We start from the raw sequence: 18835 nt of genomic DNA, 5'->3' as shown, positions 1-18835 counted from the left end.
CTGGAGTCTGTGGACCCTAGGGAACTGGAGTTGCACCCTAGGTCAGCCTTTCCCCATGACATATAATGGAGTGTCGCTATAATGAAGACAATAAGCACACAAAATCCCTCATATGTGTACCCCTATCTCATAAAGCCTACTCCAGGTCACCACCCACTCTGCATAGTCTCTTCTGCACCAAGCTTCCTAGGTGCAGTTCTTGGACGGTCCACAATAGGAATCCTGCCGTGCAGCCCTCACACGGCCACACACGTGTGTGCACGTTATCACATGTAACCAGCCCTGGGCCTCCTACCCTTGCTGCACCACAGCAGCCTTTGCTTAACAATGGGCACCGGCGGTAAACACATGTAGTCCATTTTACCATGAGTTTACTGTTGTTGACTCCCAAGCTATGAGGCTCCCTCTCCGAAGAAGATCAAAACCAAGTGATCCAAAAACAAAAAGGCAGGGTGGACCAGGTAGTCATAACTGTCCTCTCACAGCCTATATCTCATCTTGTTTCCTCTTCATGCACATTGGTGTCTGATATCCCAGGAGTTTGAGAGGCAGGTGTCTGTGTCAAAACAAATTAAGCTGGGAGTGCAATGTTGGGTAGACCGGTTGAATCTAAAAAAGGGTCTTCCGCTTCATCCAGGGAATCCATGAGTCATTCCAGCAGACACAAGTTCTTTTGGATGTGTAACCACTCTGACCATTTTAGTTCAAGGTTGATGGTCTTTGGTGAAAAGTCAACATTGGAGAAAACTGATAGCAGTGGCAAAGATTTTTATCTCTAATTCAAGTAAAAATTTTCTGATTCAACCAGACATTATGGTGGCAGTGCTGTATGTGAAATGTCAAGGAGAAACAAGAACCAAGTAATTGAGAATGATTTCTTGCATGTTTGTTCTTGGACAGAGATGCTCATTCTGTCCCTGAAGTCAGTCTCCATAAAACAATATCAAGGCATATCAGTTTAGCCAATGTTTTTCACCATCTCAATAGATGTCTCTGTTTCCTTTAGTGTTCCAGGAGATTTGCTGAAGGTTCAGAACACCCTTTCTTGACCTACTTTCATCCTGAACAGACAATCAGGGTTATCTCATTTCCTCCACTTCCATTAATTCCCAAGTTTTTAGAGAAAATCAGCAAAGGGTCTTAGGATGTAATTGTAGTGGGCCCCTTTTGGACCCAGAAGTTGTGGTTTCCTCTTTTGAGATCCATAGCTCTCTTTCCCCATGGCATCTTCAGTTGGATATCTTTTCTTTGAAGGAAACCTTGCATCCACTTTAGGACCAACTTCATGATCTCTGTTTGGAAATTGAATGGGAAAGGTTGTAAGGAAAATGCCCAGCAGACGAAGCCATTCACAATTCTTCGATACCTCAACTTTGAAAGTTGATTTTAGGCATTGGAAGACCTTTTTGAAGTTGTGTGATGCTCAATCTGTCTCTGCTTTGCAGTGTGAATTTTCTTCTTTTCTGCCAATTTGGGGAAAAAGGATTTCCATATTTCCCCTTATGTTCCAGTGGTCTTATTTTAGGGTATGTAGGGACCCTTGGGAGACTCTAGCTGAGTGGTAGATGTATTTTTACATACAAATTCAGGTTTTGACTCTTCCTTGGGATTTGCTATTGGTGTTGCAGGCTCTACAAGGTCATCCTTTTGAGCTTCCTGAGTTATCTGATGTAATATTTATGACAATTAAAATAGGTTATTTAGTAGCAATTAATTTTGTCAAGAGAACTGGTGAATTAGGAGCTTCAGTGTTTCGAGATCCATTTTATCAATTTTGGAAGATAAAGTAATCTTGAGACCTTCCTCCAATGCTCTTCCAAAAGTTCAGTCTTAAAAGAGATGTCCAGAATAAGTTAAATTTTTATTGAATAATCAGGTACACAATTCCAGACAATCATCATGTAAAAAAGCCATCATAATTCATTTACTAATAAAACATAAATAAAATGCATAATCTTAATCAGTCACAGCTCCTTGATCAGCCTCTCTATAAAGAATAGGTTGTCAGTTTTTTACTTCTCCATCTTCTTCGAAAGAAGAAAGTTTGCACCTGAGACACTTTATGTGTGCTTCTTGTCTATTCGTAGAGGATTTGTTTCCTTGGGACATCTGACCATTTGTCTCTTTTCGTTCTGCGCGTCGGGGAGAGATGCTTCCTCTACCAAGATCAGTAGGTACATTGATCTACCTTTGTTTCGGTCTATTCTATTGCCTATTGTCCGCTTCCTAAAGGGATCCAGTGAGATATTCTCGGGGACTGGGAGCATGTTGGGAAGATGTGAACAGTGTGCCTTTGGAAGATTTGCAGAGTGATGACCTTGGCTGATCCAAATACTTTCGTTCTGCATACAGACTCCAAGCAATTGAGTATGATGAAAGACTTTTGGTATGAGAGTCTTGAGTTCTGTCATAATTGTTGTTATTGATTTTCCATTGACTGCATTAAATCATTGGGTTTTGCTTTAGTCTCATTGCTGATTGTGTATTATATTTCGTTTCATAACATAGCCATATGAGCCTTTGGCACTCCTTACATGTAATAACTGTCATGAGATTTAAGAGTTAATGTTCCTGATTACATTCTACTAATCTACATTATTCGTAGTCCTGGAGTTCTCTGCCGGTCATTACCGACTCTCCCATCCCTCCCTTCTCCATTGTGTGTAGAGCTTGATGTGACAGGAGGGTGACGTGTAAGCCCAGTGCTTTATGGCCCCTAGGGGAAATGGGCGTGGCTTGTTTTCACAGCATTTTCCAGGTTTCTTTTTCCCATCTGGCGGTGGTCACATCACAAGCAATGACTAATACAAGGGCGCTCGGACTAAGATTACGGTAAATAATGAGGAACATTTGTTTGCACTGGCGAAGCTCCAATAGCCATCCCCCCACCAGTGCGCATTTGGAAGACACTTAGATTAGGCTGCGACTGATCTTAATGCCTTCACTGAGAAACAAATCTAAGCAGAGCATTAATTCCATTTATGGAGAGGTCCTATTACACCCGCACCGGGGGACGGAAAGGACTTGCTTTATGTGTTGACATTTCAAGAACAAAATGTTATTTTGCCTTTTTGATGCAAATGCTTCCTTTCATGGGATTAGCATATCTAAATATGTGAAGATAAAAAATTAGATTTTATTTCACGAAAATGGGCCAGTTGAAAGTACCTTTCAATTGCGCTGTTGGGGCACAGCCAACTACTTTTATAAAATACTGCATTTAATATTCATGTATGTGATACGCTGTGGTAGTGTGTATCCTGGTAAACATGTTTATTTTCATCATATGAGGATTTAGAGCACAGGATGTGTATATGTATATTATGCACAGCATGCCATTCTCTTTTATTAAACTCCTGCTAATTCAGAAAAAAACAAGAACATTCATTTGGATCTTTTCTAATGCAGCCTACTTTTTCAGAGAGGAAATGCCAAGAGGTAATTCAGTGCTAAATAAAACACAAATGGGGCAGAAAGCGTTTCTGTCTCCGCAAAAGAAACTTGCGATAGCTAAAATTCAGATTAGCAGAACATGCCCTACGTAGGCACATGTAGCCGTGCAGGTACAAGGTGTGCTTGTACAGGCAGTTAAGCACACGTGTGCATTTTCCATGCACAAATGCACAAACAACGGCCTGTTTGCGGAATCTGCTGTGATGGCGGCACAGCCCTTATTTGCTAAGGGACGGGCTGTCATTGTGCACATTAATGAAAAATCGTTTTAAAACCTCAAGCTGGTGCAAGTAAAGGTGCAAGACACATTAGGTCTGATTCTTAAAGACGTGCGTTTGCAACACAGCATAAGGAGAACAAACTTCACATCTGCCAGGCGTTCATATCCGACTGAATCCAGGCCTTACTTCACAGAAGGGCTACATGCTGCCTGTGATCTTGTAGCAGCGGTGACCCTCAATTTAAAACCCTGGCACTACAATGAAATCTAGCATTAACAAAGCCAACAGCTCACGCTTTATTATATGTATGTAGAGACTTGCGTGTGAAGACCTTAATATAGAAGAAGGCAACATGGGTTGGTGCATCGTGCCATTGTTATAACAAAAGCACAACCTTTTTACACGGTTTTATTGTTTTTATTTTTAACTGATATAGTTAAAACAGCATTTATACTTAGACGTTGTTTGGAAAGTAGTTAAAATATCTAAACATAGTTGTGTGAGTATTGTGGTGAGATACATTAAAGGATTGCATGATTTTGTAGCAAAAGATTTGCATGAATATGTAGCAAAATTGTCTGTGTGTTTGTAGATAGTGCATTTCATCCAAATTGGAAAAGACATGTTCAGAAGCTGTTCACAAACGTGAGTAGCTAATGGGTAGTAGCAGCCAATGCTTGTTTCTGACACATGGGCAGTCGCCTCCTTCATGTTTCACATTCCCCTTATGCTTCTTCTTCACCTGTTGTTTTCTAGAACCTCAATGTTCAACACATGTCTGACAATTACGGCCACCTGATCCACTTACAATTGCATCACCTGGCATCCATTGACAGTCACTTGTATTCAAATGTGTGTAGACAGAAAGAAGGGACTAAATGCATAACATGAAAGGTCCTACATCTTCTTGCGAAAGCTAATAAAACTATATTGAAAACAAGTATTTACCATACAACAGTGCCATAATGAAAGTAAAATCAACACTGCTATTTATAACTAATTTAATAACAGACACTGCCGCACTCAGAAAGTCACAAGGAAGAAAAGTGGCAGTTATGGAAGACCATGATAATCTATCATGGTCTCACATAACTGCCAATTTTCTTCCTGGTGACTACCATGAAAGAGTTACTCATAACCATATTTCTGAAGCATATTCTATCTGCTTTCTACATATATTTGGTACTTTCCGGACCGCGCCTTTGGTTTGAGCCTTGAAAAAGTCACTTGTTATGATGAAACACGTGCAGGCTTGATTATGCAAAGATGTTCATCCAACTGAGTACGATGGCTGTGGTTAAGGAACGTTGATCACTCGATGGACCTATGCTGATGCCTTCTAATAAAGGATCCTTTCGCAGCTAGTATCAACTGAAAGACTGATTTATACATGGACTTTCTGAGTGCGGCGGTGTCTGTTATTAACTTTGTTGAAGTGTTTGTTCTGAACACCAAAATACGCTTTAGGGTAGTGGAGTGTACCCAATTGCATTGCACCTACCGTTTTCTATCTAAAATGCCACATTCATACTGTCTCCACATTTGGAAAGTGCATCTTACTTGCCACCACTACCTGGCTTGCTTTGTATTCATAACTAATTGCCAGATTTCCTAGAGTTTAGCAATAAAATATTTACAACACTTCGGCTTTTTTTTTACGTCACATAACTATCTAAATATATAAATTTCATTTAAAATATGTGAACATTCAAAATATAAGATATTTTTGGTAAACTTATTTATGTACATTTATAAATCATAGGTCTTTTTTAATTTCAAAACGACTAAATTAATAGTTTGATTCTTGGAACTAGACAGAGCTAGAGGCCTCGTTTTAAAGTCTGAATAGAACTGAAAACCCTCCCATTTCTCTAAATATGCGAAGAATCCACTGGCTGAATTATTCTCCACATTAATATCTCTTTGGTGAAGGACATTCACTCACCGTGTTCTGTTGTGCGCAGGAGTTTCCTCCAGAAACTGGAGGACTTCCACTCACTCCAATCTCTAAAGAAGGCCCCAATTCTCTCAACACCCTTGCTGATTGAATGAGAATTTGTGAGCCTCGTGTCAGTCGTTATTCAGATCTAACCGAATTGCCATCTATGTAATTGCTAGTCACTCTCTCATAGTGTGGCATGAGGGAGCTCTGCTGCTGTTGGGAAATTCTGACACTATGGGGCCAATTCAGAAAAAAACATATAAAAGTATGTACTCCTTTAGGATTCTTGCCTTCCTTTGTCAATAGGCCCCAAAACATCTAAAATTAGAACAAATTGGAACAGTCATATACGGTTAGTACAGACTGAATCCCTGGCACTTTTTTGCACATTTACTAAGAAGGAGTTGGACATCTCGGGGACTATTCGCAAAGGCATGTAAGAGTCTGTAATACTCTTACAAGCATTTGTAAAGTGTACTCAAAACATCTAAATGGGACAAAAATGGGAATAACATAGGAATTATCCTGTACAAATTGAAAGAATGTGCCCTCTTTGAACCTTTACTAGTAGTGAGTTGGACGATTCGGCGCTGATACAAAAAGGCATATAAATTTAATAAAAGAGTACTCCTCTAGTACTACTTCAACTTACTCTTTAATGCTTTTGTAAAGCTACTTCTTTGTTTATAGATAGCAGGGCATATCAACAGAACAGTGGATGGTCAAAAAGAAAAGGAATAGTTTGCTCCAATCACATTTATTGCCACTGGGTGTCAACCTGGTAATTATGTCCATAGGTGACAATAAAGACACGAGCAAAACACAGTTCTTGATCTCCGAAGCAGCCTGTCATTTTTGCACGGCCAGTGGACCCGGTCGCTAAGCCATCTATGTTGAGTTAAGACACATGATTTACCCAAATATTGCTGCTGTCTTATTAGCAGTCTCGGTCTGCCTTCAACACGGCCACCTCACTGTTCACAAACTTGTGTTGTTGTTTGATGGATACACACACAGTGCAATATTAAATCACAGTATTCAGTCTGCCACAAGCAGAACGCATTCTGATGTTCTTATTGTGTGTATTAGGGGATACTTTGTCCCTGATGTATTTGGCAACCAATTCTCAAGTTGCAAGGGCATCACAAGATGGCACTGTGAAGAAAGGTGTCATAACGTTAATATATTTAGTTCTGAGCTGTGTCCTGTTTTAGATGTTCATTGGGCCGACTATGCCATTATGCAGCATTTATCATTTCAATAGCAAACATGCAATCTACTCAGTGCTTAAATTGAGTCAATGGTTTCCACTGCTGGCCCCAGCACTTAATTGTCAACACTGACTTATGACAGTCTGCCACGTGGTGGCATAGGTCAGATTAAGAGATGAGCACAACAACAGTTGTTTATTAATTCAATATGCATTAGAAATGACTAATACCTGCCGACCAAGCCATTCTTATAGCTTTGGGGGCCGGGACTAGGTTGGTACTCTCCTTGGCAGCGCTAACAAGGGTAATGGGTGGTCCATGCTGCAATGGCGTCCTCACAAGTGCCCTGGCAAATTGAGCACTGAATCTTCTAAGAAATTCCCTCAAGCAGCCCAATTACATGAATGACACCTCCAGTTATTATTGTCTTTTAGTGAAGGGCATTTTATATTCTGGGACTTTTTTTTTCCACTTAAACAGATAAGCTGAAATCTCCACCACGCAAAGCACTGTTGGCTCATAAAAACGGAATGAGCTGTAAGTGTAACACATGATAATGGGCAATTATTGACAGAAATACAGAGGAAGACCAGTGACGAAAGGCATGAGGTAGACGTCAATATTGTATTCACTCGCCTGGTCTGAAGAATATCCCACAAGCTTGTCCATGATTTCGGCTTTCGACAGTTCAGGGTGTTTAAGCTGTAATTGTTGTAACACTTTTGTTCTGGCAGCAAGCAGCACCATTAAGGACGCCTCACTAGCAGTGCCCTGAAATGAATAATAACAGAATATGTTATAACAAATATGAGGAGCGCAGAAAATCTGCATCGAAATTTTACAGACAATGGTTTTCATTTATCACCTGCCACCCTGTTTCTGAATATTTATCTCACTTACGTTTTGCACTTATAAATGTAGTAATCAGAAACCACTTACATCAGACAATTACCTCATTCCTCATAAGCCACTGCACAATATTCACTGCTGATTACTGACGTCCTAGTGTCAGTTGAGGACTGTTTTACCTAGGGGTGGGCATAACTGGCGCAAATCTCCCTAGCGTGATTACCACAAATTAGTCATAATTAGGCGTAATTGTGTGAGATGCGTAATCCAGCATTTAGCGCTATTTTCTTGTGCAAAATGCACCCTCACATCCAAAATTAGCCAGACAATGCTTTTTATGCTATGAAAGTAGCACCTAGGTCCTCATTATAACTTCAGCTGTCTTTTCAGATGTCTGCCAAAGCCACGGGCAGCAGAAGACCACCACTTCTGGCGGTCTTCTGACTACCAAATTACAAGTACTGAAGGAGTTCCAACACAATTTGGGCAGACATTCTATAGTAGTCGTGCTGGTGGTCTGAGGCACAGGGACGGTTCCACCACTGGCCTGGCCCCGCCAAAAGGACTCCACCAGCTGTATTATGACCTGTAATACAGCCTGCCGTTGTCCTGATGGCGGGGCGCTGCTGGCGGTGGAAGCGCCTGTTCCTGTTCCCTGCCGTACGACCTCCTCGCCGTACAAGGTAAGTCGATCGCCCGACAGGGGAGGAGGGTGAGAGGTGTTGTGTGTGAGTGGGTGTTGTCTGCGTGTGTGAATGTAAGTGTGTATGCATGTGTGTATGCGTGTGTGTATGGGTGTTTGAATGAGTGTGTGTATGGGTGTTTGAATGCATGTATGGATGCATGTGAGTGAATGCGTGTATGGCTGCGTATCAGTGAATGCAAGTATGGATCTGTGAGTGAATGTGTGTATGGATGCATGTGAGTGAATACATGTATGCGGGGTGCGGGTGGGGCTGTGTGTGTGTACGTGTGTGCGGGGGTGCTGTACTGGAAGGAGCGGTGGCAGAGGGGGTTGCTTTACAGCAATGGGTGTGGGGGCACGGGGTGCTGTTCTGGAAGGGGGCTGGGGGAGTGTTTGCTGTTTTGGAAGGGGGGTTGTGGGTTCTGGTATCGAAGGGGGGGTTGGAGGGGTATTGGGATTGCACGGGGGTTGCGGGAGTCATATGCCAGTGACAGGAAATACATTTCCTGTCTCCAGTCGTCTTTTCGCCAGGGTTTTGGTGACGGTGGTACCACCGCAGAAACCCTGGTGGAAAGCCGACTTGTGATACCACCGGCAGTCTTCAGTGGACCACCGGGTCGGAGATTCTAATCTCCGGCCCGGCTGTCCAACTGCCCTGGCGGTACAGGGGAGGGTGTGTCGGGTTGGCAGAGGCCAACCCGCCACCCTCATAATGTGGCGGTCTTCACTGCCGGCCCGTCAGTGGTGATACCACCACTGTATCCCTGGCGGTCTTCAGACAGCCAGGGTCATAATGAGGGCCTCAATGCCACAGGATACTAGCCAGCAGCTATTCGCTTCCTCTTAGTTCATTGTTCCTGCACTGCAGGGGGTGCGATATATGGAGGTTAGAGTAAAGGGTGAGTGTGTTCTATGGGGAGCAGCCTCTGGTACTAAGGAGGTACGTTTTGTGGGTTGAGAAAAAGGTTAAAAATTCGTGGTCCTTTAGCCTTACCTGCAGAAAATTGTGATTTAGGGTTAGGGACATGGATAAAAATCTACACTTTTCATAAGTATAGGTGCATATCCTTGGGATTTTTTATAGACTTAAATCTGTAACACATACCTTTGCTCTTTTCTTTGTGAATCAATTTTAAATATACTGAAATCGAAATATGAGGTTTTTTTTCCCCAAATTGGAGACACCCACAAACTTGTTCGAATTTGGAAACTTCTTGTTGACCATGCACATCAGATGTAATATGTACATATTCTACATATTCCCTTTAATACCCACTAATGCATTACAGAAGTTATTTCTCACAAATTAAATCCGGTAAATACACATCCCCTATGTCCTCTATAACCCTCTACAGCATTTGTTTAGAAGTTATAGTTTAAAACCACCTGACGACAGCATTTATCAAAAAAACATATTGAGGTGCATTTACTCTTTTACACCTACCCTAACCGAAAACCCACAGATTTTCTGGGGGGAAATTCGACAGAATACAGTGGACATGAACACACATACTTAGAGAGTTTTGTGGACTCTCTAAAAAGAGTTGGGAGAAACCAGATAAGTGCATTCCCGGATGAATCTGAACTGAAACACATTTTTACAGCCTCAAACATGTCTAAAGGTAGAGAAAGTGTTTTGAAAACATAAACATTGTTCTGGGACAGGGCGAACTGCCAGTGTCCAAACCTCCCTTCTATTACCAAGCCCTACATCAAACGTCATGCACACACCGTGCATTCCTTAATAGGTCGACTTCTTTGCACAATAAGTGTTGGAAATGGCCTTTCTGCAGGGTCACCCCAAAACTTTTTGCCTTCCTTCTTCTCTTTTTCTGACCTCATTTTTTGCTGGCTTTAGGATTCTGAGCATTTTACCGCTGCTAGTCAGTGCTAAAGTACATGTGCTCTCCCCTTAAAAAATTGTGACATTGGCTCATACCCAATTGGTTTATTTAATGTACTTGTAAGTCCCTAATCAAGTGCACTACATGTGCCCAAGGTCTATAAATGAAATGCTGCTAGTGGGCTTCAGCACTGGTTGGGCCACCCATATAAGTAGCCCCTAACCACATCTCAGGCCTGCCACTGCAGGACCTGTGTGTGCAGTTTCACTGCCACTTCGACTTGGCATTTAAAAGTAATTGTCAAGCCTTAAGCTATCCTTTGTCTACATATAAGGCACCCTTAAGGTAGGCACTAGGTAGACCAAAGGGCAGGGTGCTATGTAGGTAAAAGGCAGGACATGAACATGTGTGTTCTATATGTCTTAGTATTGTAAAACTCCTAAATTCGTTTTACATGCATCACCCACCGGATTGACGCAGCCCCTGTGACTTCGTCCTGCACACCCACGATTTCTCTGCATCCTTCCCTGGGCATCCAAAAACCCCTCAACCCGAAGAGGATCCCAGTCTACGCGCCTGAAATCGACGCGGCTGAAATTTGCCCTGTGTCAAAACACCAATGCATTGTCGGTGTGCGCCAGAAAAATCGACGCACACCTCCCCGTTATCCATGTATCTCCTCCTCTGCAGCCCTTTGCTGAGAATTTGAACACAAACCAGGTACTTTGTGCTTTCAAGAGACATTTGTTGCTTTTTAAGAACTAAAGACTATATTATTTTCTAAGTGATATTTCAACGTGTACTTATTGAATCTTGATCGTTTTGACCTGCATTTAACCAGATAAATATTCTATATTTTTCTAAACACTGTGTGGTGTATTTTTATGGTGTTATACTGTGTTATTGCATGATTTATTGCACAAATACTTTACACATTGCCTTCTAAGTTAAGCCTGACTGCTCAGTGTCAAGCTACCAGAGGGTGTGCACAGGATAATTTGGATTGTATGTGACTTACCCTGACTAGAGTGAGGTCCTTGCTTGGGCAGGGAGTAACCTGACTGCCAACCAAAGACCCCATTTCTAACAATAAGGATGCTACTAAGTGTGTGGGATGCAACTTAACTAGAACCAACTTTCTTCATTACTTATCTAAGGTTTTTTTTTAAAGGCTAAAATCGATGGTAACTGAAATATGTATTCTGATTTCTGATTGACTCAGGTCACAAGGATGAGAATGGGCCAGGTAGACACCAGGTGGTGTACAAAGAGTTTCAAACATTGATAACCCATATAATAGTTCAGGAATTCTTGCTTATTCGTTTAATTAAAAACGATACCACACCCATGAACCTTAAGTTTAGTTGAGATCTGTCTTTCCTACTGTTGAGCATGCTGCTTGATGTGGTATATTGCTGCATCAGAAAACAGCTGATTAGTTATTCCATTCTCTAAAGGAGCACCAGAAACAGGGATGTGTACTCTGCACTACAGTATTAACACAGCATCAGTGTACTCATACTTGATGAGCATCTTTAGTGGGTCACCTCCAAGAGCTGTTGACAGCCTTTTCCAGGGTCCAGTTTTGAACGCACTGCTATACTCCAGCTAAAGCTTCTCAACTGGGTGTGGGGAGATGCACTGAAGTAAGAAAGGGTAAAGTGGTGTGATCTAAACTTCCACTCCCTTTCAAGGCCAGAATCTGAACAATCATAAACACACAATGCATACCCTTTTTCCTTGTACACCTCCGTCCTAAGCAATAAGGATGTGACTAAATGGCTCATCTAGGGTATAACAGATGACTGCCCCCCATTTTGAAAGATCTTGCCTTTCTGACAGAGATCTCTGTGCCTTCAGAGGTGACACAGCAGGTCTGTTCCTCTGAAGGCATTGCAGCTTTGCTGAGCGGCAGCCATGTTGTATACGGCTACTCAACAACGTTTTTTGTTTTTCAAAAACAAGGCCCCAACATGGTGGGAGTTGCCTCCTAACGTATGGGGGTCTGTTTTCTTGTGATTGGGACCACCATGCTTTTTCTGGTGGACCATAACAGGAAACAAGGATGTTGGAATATATTTTTTTCTTGCATTTTGATATAGAGCAAACTCGACCCAAAGGTACTTGAGAGCTTTACATAAGCACCAGTTATGTTACACAAGGACACCTTCATTTTTGGTAGGCATAAGGAGATTAAGTGATTTGCCCAGAATCATAGGATGTTGAGCCCACACCGACATTCGAACATGGTTCCCGAGCTCCAAAGTCAGCAGCTCTGGCCGTTATGCCACATATCTACCTTAATTAGGCAGATTATCTTACATGTATTGATCGACTGCTCAATATCCGACAGGCTGTCTGCCAAAGTTTTCCTCCAGCAGAGCTAGCAGAGGTTCACCCAACGCAGACGGACCAACAGTTTGATGGACAAGGTGCTCAGCCACTTTTGAGGAGGAGCACCCTGTTTACAAACCATAAATAAGGCAGTAAGTATCCTGTGTCTAACTTTACCACAGCCCACCTGTGTTTTTACCTATCAGAGTAATTTTAAAAGAGGGTCTAACTTCAAAATCATCTTGAATATAGATGTAGATATATAATTTTCCAGTTTTTAGACCACAGAGAGAAATGTGACCCTTTAGTGTAGGGTTCCCGGCACTTAACAACCCACATAGTCAGCAAGGATGGTTACTTTAATAAATGAATTATACCCTTTTCTCTAACCTGTCATTTTGGCTTTCCAGATAACATTGCCACCCTACACTCCTATGTCCATTCAGCTTCAGGCCTTAGGCCTCTATGAGTGCAATTTTTACTTCTCTGCCAAACAGTTATCCTTAGGTGCAGAGGCTACTAAGCTAAATTTGCCACAAACCTCCCAATCAGTGATCACGAGTTTCTGGGGGTCATTGCCCACACCTCTTGGTCTTTAGACTAGCCAAGACTGCTCTTGTATCCCTATTTAAAACGTATTTTGTTCTAGTGCATTCATGGAAGACACCTATGTATTGCTTTTAGCAAATAGTTACATTGCTGGATAAAAAGCCTTATTACAATGAGTGAAAAAGTTCAATATTTGACTGAGCCTGACTGGCAAAATACAGAACTAGCCATACTCTGAGCATGGTAGCCAGTGGCGGCCTCTTGTCAATGGGGTTTAGGGGTGGGGGATATAAAAAATAAATTAAATTAAATAGGATAAAAGTACCTTTAATTTTGGGAGAGACAGTTCTGTCTCTACTTCCTCCTCGGACTCACAGAAGCACACAGGCTTCTAGACTCCCCTCCATTCACGAAGCTGCTGTTAACAGCATGACAGCAGCGTTGGGATTGGTCTGAGTGCCCTTCTTCGGTGCTCAGACAGGGAGTAAGCCCTATGCAATTTCTCCTCCCGGCTGTTCAATACAGCCAGGTGGAGAAATGCAAAGTGCGTATGACTGTTTGGGCGGCCGGACACGGGCGCCCAAAGCGTAATGCGCACTTCAGTGCATATAGCCCTATTGAAGCCCAGCCCAGACCAACCCTGCCCTGACTGTGCCCTGGAGGAAAAAGAAAATGATAATAACGTTGCATTATTATCATTTTAATTTTCCCTTTCCTTCACTGCAAAAAGCAGTGGGGACACGCCTCCACCTTAGCGGAGGAGCCACAGCTGATGGTAACGCAGGTCATACCAACTTGCTAGAAGCAAGAATGCCTTTGGCCAAAAGGTTTACATTCCTGTAAGGCATCCTTATGGTTCTTGGCTGGTTTTAAATGCCACAAGGATTTTTTTCTGACATTTTGTTTTACCTCAGGCCACATGGGTACCACTGATACCACTGTTCAAAATAATCCATGTAAATGATGCAAAGCTACATTGATGCTCACATGCAATATATTACTTTTATGCCACTTGTGTAGTTGTGCACATTTTATGGTGGTCTAACTTAAAAATCACCTATTCTAATTGTGATGAGCAAATTACTTTTAATGTTTAGTAGTCAGAGCACATGCATTGTGAGGTGTTTTAGCAGCCCCCCCCAGTTCAAAAGAATATGAGGAATACACAAAAAGATATACTTTCCTCCCCTAATGTTTCCTATTGGATTTGCCCTAGGCTACCAAATGTTCACAGTGGCCCCATTGCAAATAAGGCAAGCATCATTGCTATGCATGATCTGCCTTCAAAATCAAAAACTCTTTAGCCCAAAGTCTGTTGTCTAAAAAGTACAAAGTCGTAACTGATAATCGTGTGTGCCTCACAGCCTACTAGCCAGTAAAGACGTACATCATGAATGTGAACAGCTCAGCAGGATTTATTGTAATTGTAATTGGATTTATATACTGCTCACTGCCTATGATGTGGCATTGAAGTGCATTACAGTGAATAGTATGCTACTCCTGAACCCAAGGTTAACAGTAAATCCAGTGGCATTGGGAGTTATTGAGATTAGTCATGTGCTCAAGGAAAAAAACTTTCAATGTATTTACTCTAGTTTCTTTGTTGTAGATTACAATTATGACACATTAGCTGTAATCATAAGTGGGGGCTATGTGATTTTCAGGCAGATGGTGTATGAGACAAATAGACTGGTGTAAGAAGTTGGGTTGTTGGTTGACTGGTGTGTGAGTCCGGGTCAAGCAGCAACCATAATCTGTATCAGGGTAAGGCACAGCAAACCCCTAATGGCAGCTTTTTAAACATAGTTTGGCGTAACTAAATAAGGTCTCCAGGTCTTTACCTTGATTACATGTAATCTTCCAAAGACCAGGGAAAGGTTATACTACTTTTGCAAAGGACCTAATGGCAGAATTTAACAACTTGCTTCAGTACAGGCATTGTAGTTTGTTGTTTACTCATTACTAATTGCTAAAGTATTGGGGTCAACCTCAGATGGCCACAGGCCGCTAAGCACAGTGACAGAAGCTGAGTGTGGTACAGCAACCTACTCTGACAAGGAAGACAATTTCCACCCACATACGAACATGGTAGAGGAACGACCTTAACAGTTCCAGATCAGCTAAAATGCAGAACGGACTGGGCCAAGAGGATCAGCTAAATTATGCAGTATTGCTGGCTGTCTTAATATGAGACTAGTAAGAGAGGTAGAGGAAGGAAGACATATAGCTGAAAGGCTCCTCCAAATGAGCATGTAGATATTTCCCAGTGAGACTGCCCATACAACAGCCACACTGGGAACACTTTGATTTGCCCTAGGAGGTGAAAGTGGCTAGGTTATGCTTCCTCTCAGGCATAAACAAAGTGTATTTGTGGTGGTGTTTCCACTCCTGAAGATATTGTGCTAGTATACTAAGAACACACACTTAAGAGTAATAAATCCAAACAAGGTTTCTAAGAAGAAACAACTGGTCATAGTTCCACTTTCGAAGGACAATGTTGAAGGGGCCTTACTACGGGATGTCAAGTACTGTTTTCTTGCCGGTGAAGTCAAGAATTGTCATGCACAGAATCTAATAAAGGAAAGGTTTTAGAGCTCCATCAGCGTCGTTCAGTGAAAGAACACCGACATCCCAACATCACTGTCTTTTGTAAACCAAGAATCGTGGCTCCATAGAGTGGCACCCCAAGTGTACTGAGGAATTACTTCTAATGAAAATCTCCCCCACTGGTATGAGTAATGGTGTGCCCATAATGGGAGTGTGTCTGGCATGTCAAGATGGGAGACGCTTGGAAAAGCTGTGGCCCAAAACCCCGGCCATCAGCCATCATCCTGCTGTGATCACGAGAAAAGGTGGCAGACAATGCCTTTTGAGCTGAGAGAAGCAGTAAAGGCTCTGCTATGGCCCTGCCTCGAGATCCATGGGGTGGGTGCCAAGCTGCAGTTTGATTAAAAAGGGGTGGACGGCAGCAGGGTCGTGCCTGGAACCTGGGTAATCTGCGGCTGGTCTCACTGCCTGTTGCTTATCATGACCCCCTGAGTGGAGGCAGGGGAGTGGCAGCCCCAGACCAGCAAGACCAGCCCGAGAAGTCCTCCTCCCCGCTGATGGGGGCTGCGTGTCCTAGCTAAGCCCCCGCTCTTATATACAGTTCCAGTCTTAAGTTGTAAAATAGGTAAGTGTTCTTCCAAAAGGATTCTCGTCCAGGTCCCAAAAGTATAGAAGCCCGGCGATGCATTACCTGCTTTCATGTAAGCGGTGCACTCATTAACTATAGAATGGCAGCAAAATAGAAATGTATCTGTCAATCTCTGTCACCTCATGAAAGTACAAACACGTATTTGTATTCTATCCTCATGAATAAAATAACCTAAAAGTTTTACCCACATCACTCACTCCACTGACCAGTTCCTACATTCTCATGTCACTTCCTCCGTGTAATTTCCCAAAGTTGGAAACCTAGCCCATCTGGCGTCTTCCATACATGGAAACATGTTAGTTTTACTATTCCTCTCCGAGGAGTCGTACATATACACATGCTCCTACAAGGAGCACGGAGCCTGGCTCTGTGCATTAGTAGGTCCACGGCAGGCAGATTTCTTTCTGGACCACCGTCGTTTGTCAATAACACACGCCTTGTTCACACAAGAATCCCCTGTGCAATAGCGCAGTCCTTGCCGCCAGTCTCTGCGGAACCCTACAATTCCACTGATTGAAAATATGTTTAAATGTGCCCTGAAAAACAAAACAGTAGGCCTGGTTAGCTTTAAAAGGGAAGTGCTATTTCGTTGACTGGTGATTTTCTCTGTGTGTTTGTGAACATCGGTCAATGGATAGATGCCATAATGAGTCAAAGAATGCATAAGGGTGACCAAATGAGTGCATGCATAAATGGATGGGAAGTCCATTGATAAATGAATGAGTATGATTGGGTGCATGGATAGCTTTAATTAATCAGTGAATGAATGGATATGTGAGTGGATGAATGGGTTATTACACAGATAGATGATTTCAAGGATGAAAGCATGGAATAAAGGGTGGATGAATAAATGAATGCAATGATGAATGAATGGGTGAGCGAATGTGTGAATTGATATATGAGTGATGTTTAAGTGGAGAGGCGGATGCATGGTTGGGTAAGGCGATCAGTTAGGTCCTACAGTTGGCAGTTTCTATATAATTGAAGATAAGACACGATAAAATGTATAATGCAACCCAAGTATCTATAAGAGAATCTTTGCTGACTTAAATTTCTTCAAGCATGAGAGTCATCAGTCTGAGCAACATACGAGGGCTGCATAAAGTAATATGACCATGTCATGTTTTCATTGTGCAAAATTACGTACCACAAGGCAAGCAAGCAGCTTTAGAGTTTGGGAAATGCAGAAAATCCACCGCAAATAGGTGGCTGTCCTGCTTGTCCAATTCAGAGGCTATATATGGCTTCACAATCGGCGGGCAAGACTTCCACTAATCTCTAAATAACCCTGAATAAATAAATAATCAGTGTCATGTGGAAAGCCTGCAGAGTCCCCATCTGGTGACCACGATCAAAGGGCTGCCTGCTATTGTGACAGAGCCATACCTTGCTTACCTACTCATCTCCAAAAACACCAGATGATGGACGGAATGCAGAACAAATCAAGCATTCACCCTCAGTCACAGATCTGGGCTTAATCCATCATTTGTTTTGCTTGGCATGCCATTCCAGTTTGGACCCAACCATATGCAAATCAGTCTTGACCCTGTTCCCTGTGGGAACAGTCCAGCCCGAACTGCCAGGCAAGGTCCTCCCTGGACCAGAAACAAGCATCCTGGGACCGGTTTCAGGGTTTAACTCTTCATCAGCCAGGCTAGTTTAAATCTGGTGGCATAGCAAGCACAGGACCCACGTCTGGGCATACCCTTTCCTCTTGGGTCAAAAAATGCAAAAACATCAGATGATGGACTGAATGGAGAACAAATCAATCATTCACCCCCAGTCACAGATCTGGGTTTAATCCATCAGTTTTTTTGCTTGACATGCCATTCCAGTTTGGACCCAGCCATATACAAATCAGTCTTGACCCTAAACCCCTTGAGAACAGTCCAGCCCGAACTGCCAGGCAACGTCCTCCCTGGACAAGAAACAAGCATCCTGGGACCACTTTCAGGGTATCACTCTTCATCAACCAGGTTAGCTTCAATCTGGTGGCATAGCAAGCACGGGACCCACATCTGTGCATACCCTTCCCACTTGGGGCGACAAATGCAAAAACAACAGATGATGGACGGAATGCAGAACAAATCAAACATTCACCCCAAGGAGGTCTTGGCAGTTCGAGCTGTAGTGTTTGGGTGATACCCTGAAACCGGTCCCAGGATGCTTGTTTCCGGTTCAGGGTGGACCTGGCTTGGCAGCTTGGGCTGGACTGTTCCCATGAGGAAAAGGTCAAGACTGATTTGCATCTGGCTGGGTCCAAATTGGGGTGGTATGGTGTGCCAAAGAAGGATGGATTAAACCCAGATCTGTGATTGGGAGTGAGTGTTTGCATTGTTCAGCACTCCATCCATCATCCTTTTGTGTTGCTAAAGTTGCCCTAACTGGGAAGGGTATGCCCAGACGTGGGTCCCCTGCTCACTGTGCCTCTGGATTCAAGCTAGCCTGCTGGATGAAGGGTGATACCCTGAAACTGGTACAGGATGCTTGTTTCCGGTCCAGGGAGCGACCCGGCTTGGCTGTTCGGGCTGGACTGTTCCCATGAGGAACA

At 42.9% G+C, this 18835-nt stretch overlaps 1 protein-coding gene across 2 annotated transcripts in view; it reads right to left on the bottom strand.

Annotated features, from left to right (window-relative positions):
• DDC (dopa decarboxylase) overlaps positions 1-18835 on the bottom strand; it is a 505341-nt gene that overhangs the window by 178840 nt on the left and 307666 nt on the right. For both annotated transcript variants that reach the window (XM_069216857.1, XM_069216865.1), the window contains exon 5: positions 7464-7598. In XM_069216857.1, coding sequence (XP_069072958.1) covers positions 7464-7598 — 135 coding nt within the window. The remainder of the gene's footprint in view (positions 1-7463; positions 7599-18835) is intronic.

The sequence above is a fragment of the Pleurodeles waltl genome, chromosome 2_1 (assembly GCF_031143425.1).
Source record: "Pleurodeles waltl isolate 20211129_DDA chromosome 2_1, aPleWal1.hap1.20221129, whole genome shotgun sequence".
In the NCBI taxonomy this organism is placed as follows: Eukaryota; Metazoa; Chordata; class Amphibia; order Caudata; family Salamandridae; genus Pleurodeles; species Pleurodeles waltl.
This window is presented reverse-complemented; position numbering and strand designations above follow the sequence as displayed.